At 42.7% G+C, this 13,854-nt stretch overlaps 2 protein-coding genes across 3 annotated transcripts in view; both read left to right on the forward strand.

The window, feature by feature from the left end:
* The window catches only part of LOC123991082 (tyrosine-protein kinase Yes), a 59,035-nt gene extending 51,168 nt beyond the window's left edge, over window positions 1–7,867 (forward strand). For both annotated transcript variants that reach the window (XM_046292268.1, XM_046292269.1), the window contains exons 11-12: window positions 2,480–2,611; window positions 5,621–7,867. In XM_046292268.1, the coding sequence (XP_046148224.1) occupies window positions 2,480–2,611; window positions 5,621–5,829 (341 nt within the window). In that variant the 3' untranslated portion in view covers window positions 5,830–7,867. The remainder of the gene's footprint in view (window positions 1–2,479; window positions 2,612–5,620) is intronic.
* Window positions 7,868–8,088: 221 nt separating this feature from the next.
* enosf1 (enolase superfamily member 1) lies at window positions 8,089–13,778 on the forward strand. Its single transcript, XM_046292270.1, has 15 exons — window positions 8,089–8,470; window positions 8,603–8,705; window positions 9,006–9,121; window positions 9,235–9,321; window positions 9,655–9,681; window positions 10,215–10,287; window positions 10,452–10,490; window positions 10,683–10,765; window positions 11,445–11,567; window positions 11,656–11,790; window positions 12,059–12,100; window positions 12,219–12,348; window positions 12,870–12,969; window positions 13,132–13,213; window positions 13,315–13,778. The coding sequence occupies exons 1-15, from the start codon at window positions 8,390–8,392 to the stop codon at window positions 13,399–13,401; spliced, it is 1,308 nt and encodes a 435-aa protein (XP_046148226.1). The 5' UTR covers window positions 8,089–8,389; the 3' UTR covers window positions 13,402–13,778.
* Window positions 13,779–13,854: the final 76 nt, after the last annotated feature.

Below are 13,854 nucleotides of genomic sequence, written 5' to 3' on the forward strand. Positions count from 1 at the left end.
TTTCCACAACCTCAAACAGTCACACTCCAAACTTCACTATGGCCAAGACCAAAGAGCTGTCAAAGTACACCAGAAACAAAATTGTAGACCTGCACCAGGCTGGGATGACTGAATCTGCAATATGTAAGGAGCTTGGTTTGAAGAAATCATCTGCGGGAGCAATTATTAGGAAATGGAAGACATACAAGACCACTGATAATCTCCCTCGATCTGGGGCTCCACGCAAGATCACACCCCGTGGGGTCAAAATGATCACAAGAATGGTGAGCAAAAAGCCCAGAACCACACGGGGGGACCTAGTGAATGATCTGCAGAGAGCTGGGACCAAAGTAACAAAGCCTACCATCAGTAACACACTACGCCACCAGGGACTCAAATCCTGCAGTGCCAGACGTGTCCCCCTGCTTAAGCCAGTACATGTCCAGGCCCGTCTGAAGTTTGCTAGCGAGCATCCAAGGAATACCTTGGATAGGATAAGCAATCCTTCTCACCCCCCCCCCCTTTAAGAGTTAGATGCACTATTGTAAAGTGACTGTTCTACTGGATGTCATAAGGTGAATGCACCAATTTGTAAGTCGCTCTGGATAAGAGCGTCTGCTAAATGACTTAAATGTAAATGTAATTTGGATGATCCAGAAGAAGATTGGGAGAATGTCATATGGTCAGATGAAACCAAAATAGAACTTTTTGGTAAAAACTCAACCCGTCGTGTTTGGAGGACAAAGAATGCTGAGTTGCATCCAAAGAACACCATACCTACTGTGAAGCATGGGGGTGGAAACATCATGCTTTGGGGCTATTTTTCAGCAAATGGACCAGGACAACTGATCCATGTAAAGGAAAGAATGAATGGGGCCATGTATCGTGAGATTTTGAGTGAAAACCTCCTTCCATCAGCAAGGGCATTGAAGATGAAACGTGGTTGGGTCTTTCAGCATGACACTGATCCCAAACACACCGCCCGGGCAATGAAGGAGTGGCTTTGAAAGAAGCATTTCAAGGTCCTGCAGTGGCCTAGCCAGTCTCCAGATCTCAACCCCATAGAAAATCTTTGGAGGGAGTTGAAAGTCCGTGTTGCCCAGCAACAGCCCCAAAACATCACTGCTCTAGAGGAGATCTGCATGTAGGAATGGGCCAAAATACCAGAAACAGTGTGCAAAAACCTTGTGAAGACTTACAGAAAACGTTTGACCTCTGTCATTGCCAACAAAGGGTATATAACAAAGTATTGAGGTACACTTTTGTTATTGACCAAATACTTATTTTCCACCATAATTTGCAAATAAATATATTAAAAATCCTATAATGTGATTTTCTGGATTTCTTTTTCTCGTTTTGTCTGTCATAGTTGAAGTGTACCTATGATGAAAATTACAGGCCTCTCATCTTTTTAAGTGGGAGAACTTGCACAACTGGTGGCTGACTAAATACTTTTTTGCCCCACTGTATATACTGAACAAAATTATAAATGCACCATGCAACAATTTCATTGCGTTATAGTTCATATAATAAAATCAGTCAATTTAAATTAATTTGAAATACATTTAGGCCCTAATGTAAGGATTTATGCCCTCCCAGGCCCACCCATCCCTGGGAAGTCATAGGCCAACCCACTGGTTTGGCCTAGCTCCCCAATTAGAATGTATTTTTCCTCACAAAGGGGCTTTATTACAGACAGAAATACTCCTCAGTTTCATCAGCTGCTGGTGTGATTGGCTCGTTAAATGTCATTATTGTAGGGCTCATAAAATGCATTGAATATATGGCGCATCAGGATTGGATGTTCATGCTGATCAAAGCTCTAATCAATTCCAGACATATTTATGTCCTTTATAATGCTTTAGATTGACACTTCAGGTTTTAGTGGGAAATACCGGGTTTCCCGGGAGAAAAGTGATTTATTCTCGGAATGGAACATTTGTAAAATACCGGGAAAATACTCAGCCCTATTTCCTACCATGGTAAATTAGGCTAATGGCGAAAAGCAGATGGTCATATCCAATCGGATTAGTTGAGGTGAGTAAACTCTTTCTCAAGCTTCCTGCTGCTTAACCATTTAAGCCCAATGGTTTCAGCAGAGAACTAACACTCCTTTTCCCACTCAACAACACTCTAAAACCTCAAACCTTTTGGAATGGGACTTTTGATTTTTCGCCCCGCAGTGATATATTAATGATGTAGGATTCTTTTTCAATCAATTACCTTGCAATCAGATCACACTTCAACCGTTAAAAAATTCAGCTTTGATTAATTTTGTTACGGGAGGTCAATAGTGTAATTGTTATGGCAGACTTGAGTGTGAACTGTAATATCGGTCACCTCTCAGTGGTTATGGTACAGAGCTGTAAAGGTCTCTGATGACCCCTAGTGGAAGTTAATGTTCTGTCTCTCTTCTTTCTCTCTCTGTATTTCCCCCTCTTCTCTCTCTGTCTTTGTCCCTTCCCGCTCTTCTTTTATCCCTTCCCCTCCTGGTTTTTAGGGGCCAAGTTCCCCATCAAGTGGACGGCTCCTGAGGCTGCTCTGTACGGCCGCTTTACCATCAAGTCAGATGGCTGGTCGTTCGGCATCTTACTCACCGAACTGGTGACGAAGGGCAGGGTGCCCTACCCAGGTGAGAACACAGACAAAATGAAAAACCATGTTTGCGTCCCACATGGGACCCATTTCCCTATACAGTGCATTTCCTTTGACTAGAGCACATAGGGAATGGGCACTATGTAGGAATTAGAGTGCCATTTTGGGATGCAGTCCCATAACAACAATGGCAGTCTGTGAGGCTGTCCATCTGGTTAAGATCCTTCAATTGTATGATGCCTGAAGCTGGGAAGCAGATTTCTTGTGTGACCAGGAGGAGTAGTCATAAATTAGATGCCAGCGCAATGTAAACAAGGAAGTGACTAATTTGGTTAAAGGTGATCCGTCACAAGTCTTATAGCCTAGACTAGTTAATACTGTCATAGGAAGTGGGCCAGGGGTGACACTGTCTGATTGCTGTTTTTGTCTCTGTGGGGTAAACACACACACACAAGCTGGCTGAGATTAGAGGAGACCATCTGGTGGGATCTGATCCGGAGATTGAACACCACTCTTGTTTAGAACCATCTGTCCCAGACTGATCGAGCTCTGGGGAGAGAGAGGGAGTCTGGCTGGTGCTCTGAAACACTGACACACACTAACCTTCAGGCCAGGCTTTAGAACCAAAATTATTTTCCAATCGTTTCGTTCTGAACAGTACCATTATTATAATTTTTTTCCCGACCAGCAAAATGAAATTCTGAACCGGTTTGAACCCCTAACCCTTTCTGTTACTTTTTAAACCTCTTGAAATGAACCTTTTTATTACATTTAGCTCGATATTAAATGACTTCACCAATCAGTGCAGGTAGAGCAGGTTGCTATGGAGTGTGCAAACTATTTACATGCATTGTACAGACCATTGTAGGGCGCGAGATGCGACTGAACATTTGCAGGTGGGGAGAGACGGCGGAGGAAGAGGCTTGACTTGAAGCGCTGGGCATCTTGTTGTTATGACATTCGTTATCTGAATTAGGCCCACAGAATTATACCTACGGAGGAGCGGCTTCTACAGTATGAAGGAACTTTGAGTGTCTTTGAACTTCAGAGAGTTGCCTTAACGTTGGACCAGAGCTAGCTAGCTAGCTATCTAAGAAGCGTGTGTGTGCAGAGCGGCACCAGAATTTAAATGAAAACAAGTCTTCCCTTTTTGTAATTAATAAATAACTACAGTGCCTTCGGAAAGTATTCAGACCCCCTCGACCTTTTCCACATTTCGTTACGTTACAGCCTTAATCTAAAAAAAAAAAAGTTTTTTAAATACCCCATAATGACAAAGCAAAATTAGATTTTTACATTATTTTTGCAAATTTATACAAAAAAAAAATGCAATACCTTATTTGCATAAGTATTCAAGGACATACAAATTGAGCTCAGGTACATCCTGTTTCCATTGATCATCCTTGAGATGTTTCTACAACTTGATTTAGAGTCCACCTGTGGTAAAGGCACACACCTGTCTATATAAGGTCCCACAGTTGACAGTGCATGTCAGAGCAAATACCAAGCTGAAGGAATTGTCAGTAAAAGTCAGAGACAGGGGTGTGTTGAGGCGCAGATCTGGGGAAGGGTACCAAAAAACCTCTGCAGCGTTGAAGTTTCCCAAGAGCACAGTGGCCTCCATCATTCTTAAATGGAAGATTGGAACCACCAAGACTCTTCCTAGAGCTGGCCACCTGGTCAAATTGAGCAATCGGGGGAGAAGGGCCTTGGTAAGGGAAATAACCAAATACCCAATGGTCCTTCTGACAGAGCTCTGTGGAGATGGGAGAACTTTCCAGAAGGACAACCATCTCTGCAGCACTCCACCAAACAGGCCTTTATGGTAGAGTGGCCAGAAGGGATCCCACTCCTCAGTAAAACGCACATGAAAGCCCGCTTGGAATTTGCCAAAAGTCACCAAAAGACTTTCAGACCATAAGAAACAAGATTCTCTGGTGTGATGAAACCAAGATGACACTCTTTGGCCTGAATTCCAAGCGTTACGTCTGGAGGACACCTGGCACCATCCCTATGGTGAAGCATGATGGTGGCAGCATCATGCAGTGGGGATGTTTTTCAGAGGGAGGGATTGGGAGACTAGTCAGGATCGAGGCATAGATGAAGGAAGCAGGGTATAGAGAGATCCTTGGTGAAAACCTGCTCCAGGACCTCAGAATGGGATGACGGTTCACCTTCCAACAGGACAACGACCCTAAGCACACAGCCAAGACAACGCAGAAGTGTTGACAAGTCTCTATGTCCTTGAGTGACCCAGCCAGAGCCCGGACTTGAACTCGAACAAACATCTCTGGATAGACATGAAAATAGCTGTGTAGCAACGCTCCCCATCCAACCTGACAGAGCTTGAGAGGATCTGCAGAGAAGAATGGGAGAAACTCTCCAAATACAGCTGTGCCAAGCCAAGCTTGTAGCGTCATACACAAGAAGACTCAAGGCTGTAATCCCCGCAAAGGTTCATCAACAAAGTGCGGAGTAAAGGGTCTGAATACTTATGTAAGTAAAAAAAAGTGTATCCATTATTTTCTAGTTAACTATCTCTCTCCCTAATTTCCTAATATCTGAATCCCGCTTGTAACATCAAAAGGCTACAGTAGACTATGCCTCGGAAGGGGAGGGGCAGGCAGCCTACACACACTGGCAAAGGTTTTCCAGCTGGCACGAAGACAGCGGAATAAGTTTCTAAGTGACAGAGGGCTTTTCATAGGTGCTTTGTTGTGTTTTTTTTTTGTGGGACTGGAAAGAAATGCCCGTAACATAATATAACGTTATTAACCGGTGCACATGCTTTTAAAATAATGCTTCTGTTCCAGAAAAGTATAGATCACTTTCATTACAGATTCTGTTCCTTGAAAAATGTCATTGTTTTAGGATCTGTTCCCTGAACCGATTCCAACCCCTGATTCAGGCCTCCTTTTTATTTATGCTTTTTGAGGAGGAGGGGGGTGTAATATAGTCTTTTGGAGCGATGTCTCAGTGGAACTAGATCCCCCCCCCCACACTCTGTTATTTATCTCTTTCTTTCTATTTCTCTTTCTCCACCCAGGCATGGTGAACAGGGAGGTCCTGGAGCAGGTGGAGCGGGGGTACCGTATGCCCTGCCCCCAGGGTTGTCCCGACTCCCTCCACGAGATGATGAAGCTGTGCTGGAAGAAGGACCCCGACGAGAGGCCCACCTTCGAGTACATCCAGTCCTTCCTGGAGGACTACTTCACAGCCACGGAGCCACAGTACCAGCCCGGGGATAACCTATAGTCAGGCCTGGCCGCAGCGCAGCCCTGGACCCCTTCACCGTGCAAAGTATCCCTCCACCCAGGAGGAACAGACTTTGATACTGACGCATGGAGATTAAATGCTATGAATAATGTGCTTCAGAAAAGGCAACTGGAAGCTTGGTTATCGAGTTGCACAAACCACTGCTATCCTTGATGATAAAAATAAATATGCTATTTTTTTTTTTTTACACTAATTTTTACTGATCATTTTGTCTTTTTTATTTCAGGTACTACAGGTCTTAGTTTGTATGACTTTACTCCTTTGTTCCTTTGTTTTTTTTTATTCCTCAATTTCCCACATGGTTATAATGATCATGTTCTTTTTCGAAGTGACCAATCATTCTGTTGTGTTGTTTCTAAAATCTTTGTTGAACTGTGAAAATGCCACATGAGAGAGATGGGTAGGTGCCCTTGGAATAAGAGCTCTTCAAAATGGTGGATGAGAGAGAAGGATGTACTGTAAGTGATGAAAATATTGTCAAGTACTGTGGTAATATTTCAGTTAGGATAATTCAGTTCTGTGTTCAGTACATTTCATCAGTTCAACTGGAAAATGCTTTTTTCTCCTGTGTTTTTCTGAACGATTGACTTGAGTGACGCGGATCAGGGACAGTTGCGTGGGTCCGTCTAGTCTGCTCATTTTCTATTTTATTTGTTGATTTTATTCTATGTAACTGTAAGAATAATTCATATCATGGACATGGTTCTAGGTTCATGTGAAGCCTTCCCTTCGAGTCCTTCAGTTGGACATTTTTACAACACTAAGGCCATCATGTTATGTGTCCCTGACAGACCATTGCTATGCCAAGTTAAATCGCCTCTACAGAGTATTTTCTGCATATGTAGTTGTAAGATGAAGTTGCACCTAAACACTGATCTTGGTTCAATTTAGCATTTCCCCTACTAATTGTTATGGAAAGGGAAGCTGATCTTAGATCTGTACCTAGGGGAAACTTCACCCCAGAGCAATATATCACTGTGAGATGGGAGAATATTCAGCTCTCCTTGCAAAGCCCACAGCCCTGTAGCTCACTAAGTTACAAGCCAATGTGTCTCGTCTCTGCACATATCATAGCACTACATAAAAACAAACTAAATATTCACCCTCTTAGTTCCAGATCTGAATTTGTTGATACAACCACCTGATTTGGCCATTACATGCCAGAAATTGGTTCTACACACCTATGTTAAAGGTTTCACATACATGGAGAAGTCCTTCAACAAACGTTATCTTTTGGATTGTATACTTGACTCACCCTCACGTGTTTCATTTTCAGATCTAAAAATTGTTTTTTAAAAAGTAACAATTTTGCCTTTATGGGAATATATTGCCAAAGCACCTGAACTGTTTTATGTTGTCTACATGTGATTTTATTTTGTGAATGGATTTAATTCAGTCTACAGTTTCAGCCTAGATACAAAGAGAATGAGTTTATATTTCCATTTTCGTTTTTATAAAGTAGCCATAACCAGTGAGCAGTCAGTTATTTTAAGACTGCAACAGGAGGAAGCTCAAAGGTCTTTTTAATGTGTCATGTCACATCAACAGTTGTCATTTTACTCCTTTGTTTTTCTTTATACTCATCAATTCAGTGACGCATTTGATTATGCATACTTGCATAGATGGGCAGAACACACATGTTCAGCTGAGGTTTTAAAGAAGGGCTTTGTACAAAGTTGTGAAATCCTAATTTTATAAATAAATTTAAAAAAGGACAGCAAAGACTAGAATGCAAGTCATACAGTTGGTGGAAAGATAATTAAATATGATTTAGATACTAATCTGTGGAATTTGTAATTAAACATTACAAAAATTAAACATTTCAGATTTTAATGTGTGCTATTTGTTGAACTCGTTAGATTCATCAGTTTCATACAGACAACAGACAGTTAATATTGCGTTTTTTTAAGACAGCTAAGACTAGAATGCAAGTTATGAAGTTGGTGGAGAAATAATTATGGATGCTTATCTGTGGAATTTGTACAGTTATAAAATTAAACATGTCGGATTTGAATGTGTGCTATTCTTGTTGAATTCGTTAGATGCAATAGTTTTATACAGACAAACAGGGAGTTGATGACACTTGTCGAGGCACGAGCTGTCACAATGTTAATATTATTGGCATGAATTCATTTTTTGACAGTTGCATTGACGGAGATCTATGAAACTGCCCCGGATTTACCGAGGCTATGGCCCGTCACGTGACCAGACGTATGGGTTAAGGGAGGCCAGCCCTGCTCAAAAGTGAACGGTAATCTGCTCTGCACTCACTCATTACTCCACGCGCGTCACTTTTGCCTGTCGGACAGAACGGAGCACCCGGCTCAAGCCCAAGAGGCAGCCGGTACCCAGGAAGATTGTAAATCAACGCCAAACTGGTTCACCCGGTTGTAGCCACTATGATTGCATAAAGTCATGTGAGAATCACACTTTTCCTACGCGCAAAGGCATTTCAACCAATCGCAGTGGGCGGGACTCATGTTGAGCAAGCGACAGTACACTAGCGGGCTACTTCCCTGTCTAATTTGTTTTTAGCAAAATGACTAAAAAAATTATAAAGTTGACTGTCCGCGATGTCAGATTTCCAACATCTTTGGAGCAACATGGTTCAGACGCAATGGTAGGTGCATCAATGCAATGAATGCGTTCTTGCAGAAGTTGCAGACAATTTATTTCTGCAGCGCTTTCATTTTCCCCTACCTATGGTAGGCCTAAGGATCATATAGGAAAATACACATTTTGCTTCTTTCAGCACACCGACCCGGACTACTCTGTCGCCTATGTTGTCATCGAGACTGATCAAGGAATGCAAGGATATGGCTTGACTTTTACTGTGGGGAGAGGCACAGAAATTGGTAATATTCTTGATCCAACGTTCACCATTTCAATGTGTTATTGAGTGTTACAGTTGGTGGGCTTTGTTTAGTAGTCTAAATGCATGTTATCCACAGCTACATCTTGTGGTAGTATGTGTAAACACAACACAGTCTGGCTTTGTGTGCATAGGTGCAACCAGAACGTAGGTACTCTCAGATCTCTAAATGACTATGCATTACATGCTAGTTGTCCCCATGTGAACCTATCTGCCAGTCTGAGGATAATACTGTGTACTTTTTTCAAATGACTAACATTTGTCCCTTTTTTAAACTGTGCAGTTGTGTGCGCTGTGGAAGCCCTGTCAGCCCTAGTTGTGGGGAAATCTCTAGAGGAGATTGTGAGTGACTTCCGTGGATTTTACCGGCTCCTCACCAGCGATGGACAGATGCGATGGGTGAGTGTACACAGCCACTCCAACACAAACTACCCTAACCAATCCACACCGAGTAACTAACACTTCACTGAAAGATGTGTGTAAGCAGCTCTTTTACCCCGGTCATGTACCAGATTGGACCAGAGAAAGGAGTCATTCAGTTGGCCACTGCGGCGGTCCTGAATGCAGTATGGGACCTCTGGGCACGGTCCGAGGGCAAGGTGAGACATTGGAGTCCTGTCCCCTATATAGTGCGCTAGTTTTGACCATGGCCCACATTGCCTCAGCAATCGTTGCTGTCTGAACCTTGTAAATGATTTTATTTAATTGTTCAAATGAATTGAAAGCAGCAACCCCTCGATGTACTCTGAACATATCATAGGACCAAGAAAATGTATTCAAAATATATTTTTTGTGTTGATTTTGGAGATGAGGGTTTTCATCAGACAGCGACACTATGGATGTTAGTGGTCCAGGCATGCCAAGCAATATAGCAAGACACTTCTTCATATGTCGAGATACTGCTAAAATGACTGTTGTCCTTTTGTCAACAGCCACTGTGGAAGCTGCTTGTTGAAATGGTAAGTTGCTGATATGGAGAGCTTTTTAGCTTTACTCTTGAATAAAGCATCAAACTTAAAGGTTTTTTTGTTGTTGTTTTTTTGACAATCATATCTGTAATTTTGGATGTAAATGGCATGTTCTAGAAATGTCAAGACAGAAACTTACCCAAACCAGCGATTGACATCCTCGTTCTGTAGTATGTGGCCTCGAACAAAAGCTCCAAATGTGTCTTTATAGAAACGGAAAAGCTGTCCGTATAGTGATGCAGGTCTTTAGATGTGTACAAATGAAATTGTCGTGCCGAACTTTATCCGCCACGTCATATTCAGTTTTGTGCGACATTGAAATATGACCTTGCGGATAAAGTTTGGAATGACACAATCTAATGTGTACATCTTGGCATGTGCTGTAATCAGACACGTTTTTAGGATGAAGTAAATCAAATTTTATTTGTCACATACACATGGTTAGCAGATGTTAATGCGAGTGTAGCGAAATGCTTGTGTAGTGTATGTACGTGTGCCTGTACACGCTTGTGTTCTTGCCTCAGGACCCCAGAAAGCTCATCTCATGCATTGACTTCAGATATATCACTGATGCCCTTACTGAAGAGGAGGCCCTTGGTACGTCTTGCTGAACACTGTCCATAATATGTTCCTCTATTGGCCATCGGCACTCTGGTTTAACAGGTTCACAAGGTAGTCTACAAACACCATTACCTATTATCTTTGATCTGCGTGTTCTCTCTCGTTCTCTCTCATTCGCTCTCTCTCTCTCGCTCTCTCAGATATACTTGTGAAAGCTCAGACGGGGAAGCAGCAGAGAGGTAAGCACGCAAAGGGCCTGAGCGACGTTAACGGCTTTGATAAGTGGAGTTTAGTGGCTGTAATTGCTCCTCCATGAAGTGATTACAATCCCATAATATACTCAGTACTGCAATTATAAAAAATGTACCTTCCTCTATTGGAATATGAATTTTATTCATGAAGTGTATTGATGTGAGTGTATGACCTCTCAGTGGACCAGATGCTGAAGGAGGGTTATCCTGCCTATACCACCTCCTGTGCCTGGCTAGGATACTCCGACCAGCTGCTGAAACAGGTCTACTCTCATACATATGCTGTGCATTGGTCCGAGTACCAAATGACACCTTATTCCCTATGTAGGGCACTACGTTTTACCAGGCCCCATAGGGAAACCGTATATACAGTGTGGTCCTAAATTATTGACACCCTTAATAAAGATGCGCAATAATTACTGTATTAAATTATTAAAATACTGGGCTATAATTGATGCAAAAAAGTGGATTGTTTTCTATACTAATACAATTTCTATGTTTAACAAGTGATACTTTTTTGTTCTCAAAAAGATAGGTGTCAGAATTGACACCCCTGAAGACACTTGTGAATAAAGGAGTCAAAAGTGTAATATTTGGTCCCATAGTCCTAGCATGCAATGACTACATGAAGCATATGCAGTTCGTTTTTTTTTTTTTTTTTCAAATTATTTTGTGCCCAATAGAAATTAATGGTAAATGTGTTTGTCACTTATTTTAAATAAGAATAGAATGTTTATAAACACTTCTACATTAATGTGGATGCTACTATGATTACGTATAATGATAAGTGAAAAAGTTAGAGGGTCAAAGATCATACCACCAAAGACATGCTCATGCTCCCCTGGTAGTAGTAATTATGAGGTTAGCATGTCTTGGGGGTATGGGTGTCAATCACTTCGGACCCCACTATATGTCAGTCTGTGTATTTCTATCTTCCTGTAGCTGTGCACCGATGCACTAAATGATGGATGGACCAAGTTCAAAGTGAAGGTGGGGGCTGACCTAAAGGATGACATTCGCAGGTGCAGTCTCATACGGCAGATGATTGGACCCCACAACACACTGGTAAATCTGTAATGCCGTTGGATTCAGTAAACCTCATGCACAGAATTGGCTCAATTCATTCTGCAGCCAATTGTCTTCTCTGTTTCAGATGATTGATGCCAACCAAAGGTGGGATGTAGGAGAGGCCATAACCTGGGTGACCAGGCTGGCTGAGTACAAACCCCTGTGGATCGAAGAGCCCACCTCCCCTGACGATATCCTGGGACATGCTGCCATCTCCAAGGTGATGAGGGAAGGATCTGAGGCCTGGGTTCTTAATTGCTTTGTGATCCCTCACGTCCTATTTCCCTGCCTCCTTTTCAACTGTATTAGAGAAGGTCCCTCCCCTTGGACCTTTTCTCCAATGTGTTTTGAGGAGTCAAGGAGATGGGATGTGAGAAATTGCGGAAGCACAAATTGAGAAACAGTCATGGATTCAGAATGAAAGGTTATTCTCCAAGCCTCGACGCTTGTTTCTGCTTAAGTTTAACGTCTCTGTTCTGCCATTGCAGGCCTTGGCGCCGCTTGGCATTGGAGTGGCCACAGGAGAACAGGTTAGGACTCCCTGTGTGTCAATGTTACTGACTCATCGTGTTCAGTGTTTTACACTAGCGCTGTCAGTATTTAGTCAGTTTAACTGATATGTAATGAATTGTGTTGTGGCTCCTCCAGTGCCATAATAGAGTGATGTTCAAGCAGTTCCTCCAGGCGTCAGCGTTGCAGTTTGTCCAGATTGACAGCTGTAGACTGGGAAGTGTCAACGAGAACCTAGCCGTGCTGCTCATGGCCCACAAGTTCAAGGGTAAGACATCAGCGGTCATATTCATAAAGCATCTCAGAATAGGAGTGCTAATCTACGATCAGTTTTGCCTTGTAGGTAAGATTGTATGGACGGGGGGGGGGGCTTGATCCAAGCTCAGCGGGTGCTTGATCCAAGCTCAGCGGGTGCTTGATCCAAGCTCAGCGGGTGCTTGATCCAAGCTCAGCGGGTGCTTGATCCAAGCTCAGCGGGTGCTTGATCCAAGCTCAGCGGGTGCTTGATCCAAGCTCAGCGGGTGCTTGATCCAAGCTCAGCGGGTGCTTGATCCAAGCTCAGCGGGTGCTTGATCCAAGCTCAGCGGGTGCTTGATCCAAGCTCAGCGGGTGCTTGATCCAAGCTCAGCGGGTGCTTGATCCAAGCTCAGCGGGTGCTTGATCCAAGCTCAGCGGGTGCTTGATCCAAGCTCAGCGGGTGCTTGATCCAAGCTCAGCGGGTGCTTGATCCAAGCTCAGCTGTGTGTCTCTGCCCGTGCTGTGTGTTTATCTTTTAATCTATTTCCCCAGTGCCTGTGTGTCCTCATGCTGGAGGTGTTGGACTGTGTGAGCTGGTTCAGCACCTGATTCTCTTTGACTACATCTCTGTGTCTGCCAGTCTTGACAACCGGTGCGTGAACATGGACATCCCAGCCCATCATTCTAAACCATTCAAGCTACAATGACATAATATAGAATATAACAATGACCCCCATAATTATTTCATTTGGTTGTAACTGTAATTATTTGAGCTGTGGTCAGGTGCTGAAAGAAAATCTGTTCTCTTTCTCAGGATGTGTGAATTTGTGGACCACCTCCATCAGCACTTCAGAAGTCCCGTTGTGATTCAGAACGCCCACTACATGCCTCCCAAGGTATGGTTTTTATCAAAATGATCTGGTGTTGTGATCATTAATTTAAATGCTGTGGTTCTTTAAGTCTTGCCCATGGTTTCTGTTGGCTATTGTTCCATCAGGATCCAGGCTACTCCTGTGAGATGTTGGAGTCGTCAGTGCAGACACACCAGTACCCTCAGGGGCAAGTGTGGAAGAAGCTCCAGTGACGAGTACGGTGTCGTGGAGGAAGCCGGGCAGTTAAAGTAGATTTTTCAACCAATGATTTTCTTAAGTAACCGTTGAAAAATTCCTGTGTTTGGTTAACAATGCACAAGATGAAATTATTTTACTTTTGTATGTTTCTAAAAGGGATGTTTGTGCCAATAACTAAATGTATATATTCTTTATTTACCAAATTCCTTTGATACAAACAATATAAAATACACAATTGAATCTAAAAAGGCAACAGGTAGACACTGTACTGTACCAGAATATTTCAATCAAAAAGAAAACCTCCACCCAGATATTACACTGAACAAAAATATAAACACGACATTTAAAGTGTTGGTTTCATGAGCTGAAATAAAAGATCCTAGAAATGTTCCATATGCCCAAAAAAAGCTCTTTTTATTTGTATTTTTTTGTACAAATTTACATCCCTTTTTTATCCATTGCCAGGA

This window comes from Oncorhynchus gorbuscha, linkage group LG12, assembly GCF_021184085.1.
Source record: "Oncorhynchus gorbuscha isolate QuinsamMale2020 ecotype Even-year linkage group LG12, OgorEven_v1.0, whole genome shotgun sequence".
In the NCBI taxonomy this organism is placed as follows: domain Eukaryota; kingdom Metazoa; phylum Chordata; class Actinopteri; order Salmoniformes; family Salmonidae; genus Oncorhynchus; species Oncorhynchus gorbuscha.

What these genes read in the sequence shown, in the direction of transcription:
- enosf1 (XM_046292270.1), top strand. Translation starts at nt 8,390, where the DNA reads ATGACTAAAAAAATTATAAAGTTGACTGTCCGCGATGTCAGATTTCCA. An exon ending in GGGGAGAGGCACAGAAATTG is followed by an intron (nt 8,706 to 9,005) that starts GTAATATTCTTG and finishes TAAACTGTGCAG; the next exon opens with TTGTGTGCGCTGTGGAAGCC. An exon ending in GGAAGCTGCTTGTTGAAATG is followed by an intron (nt 9,682 to 10,214) that starts GTAAGTTGCTGA and finishes TTCTTGCCTCAG; the next exon opens with GACCCCAGAAAGCTCATCTC.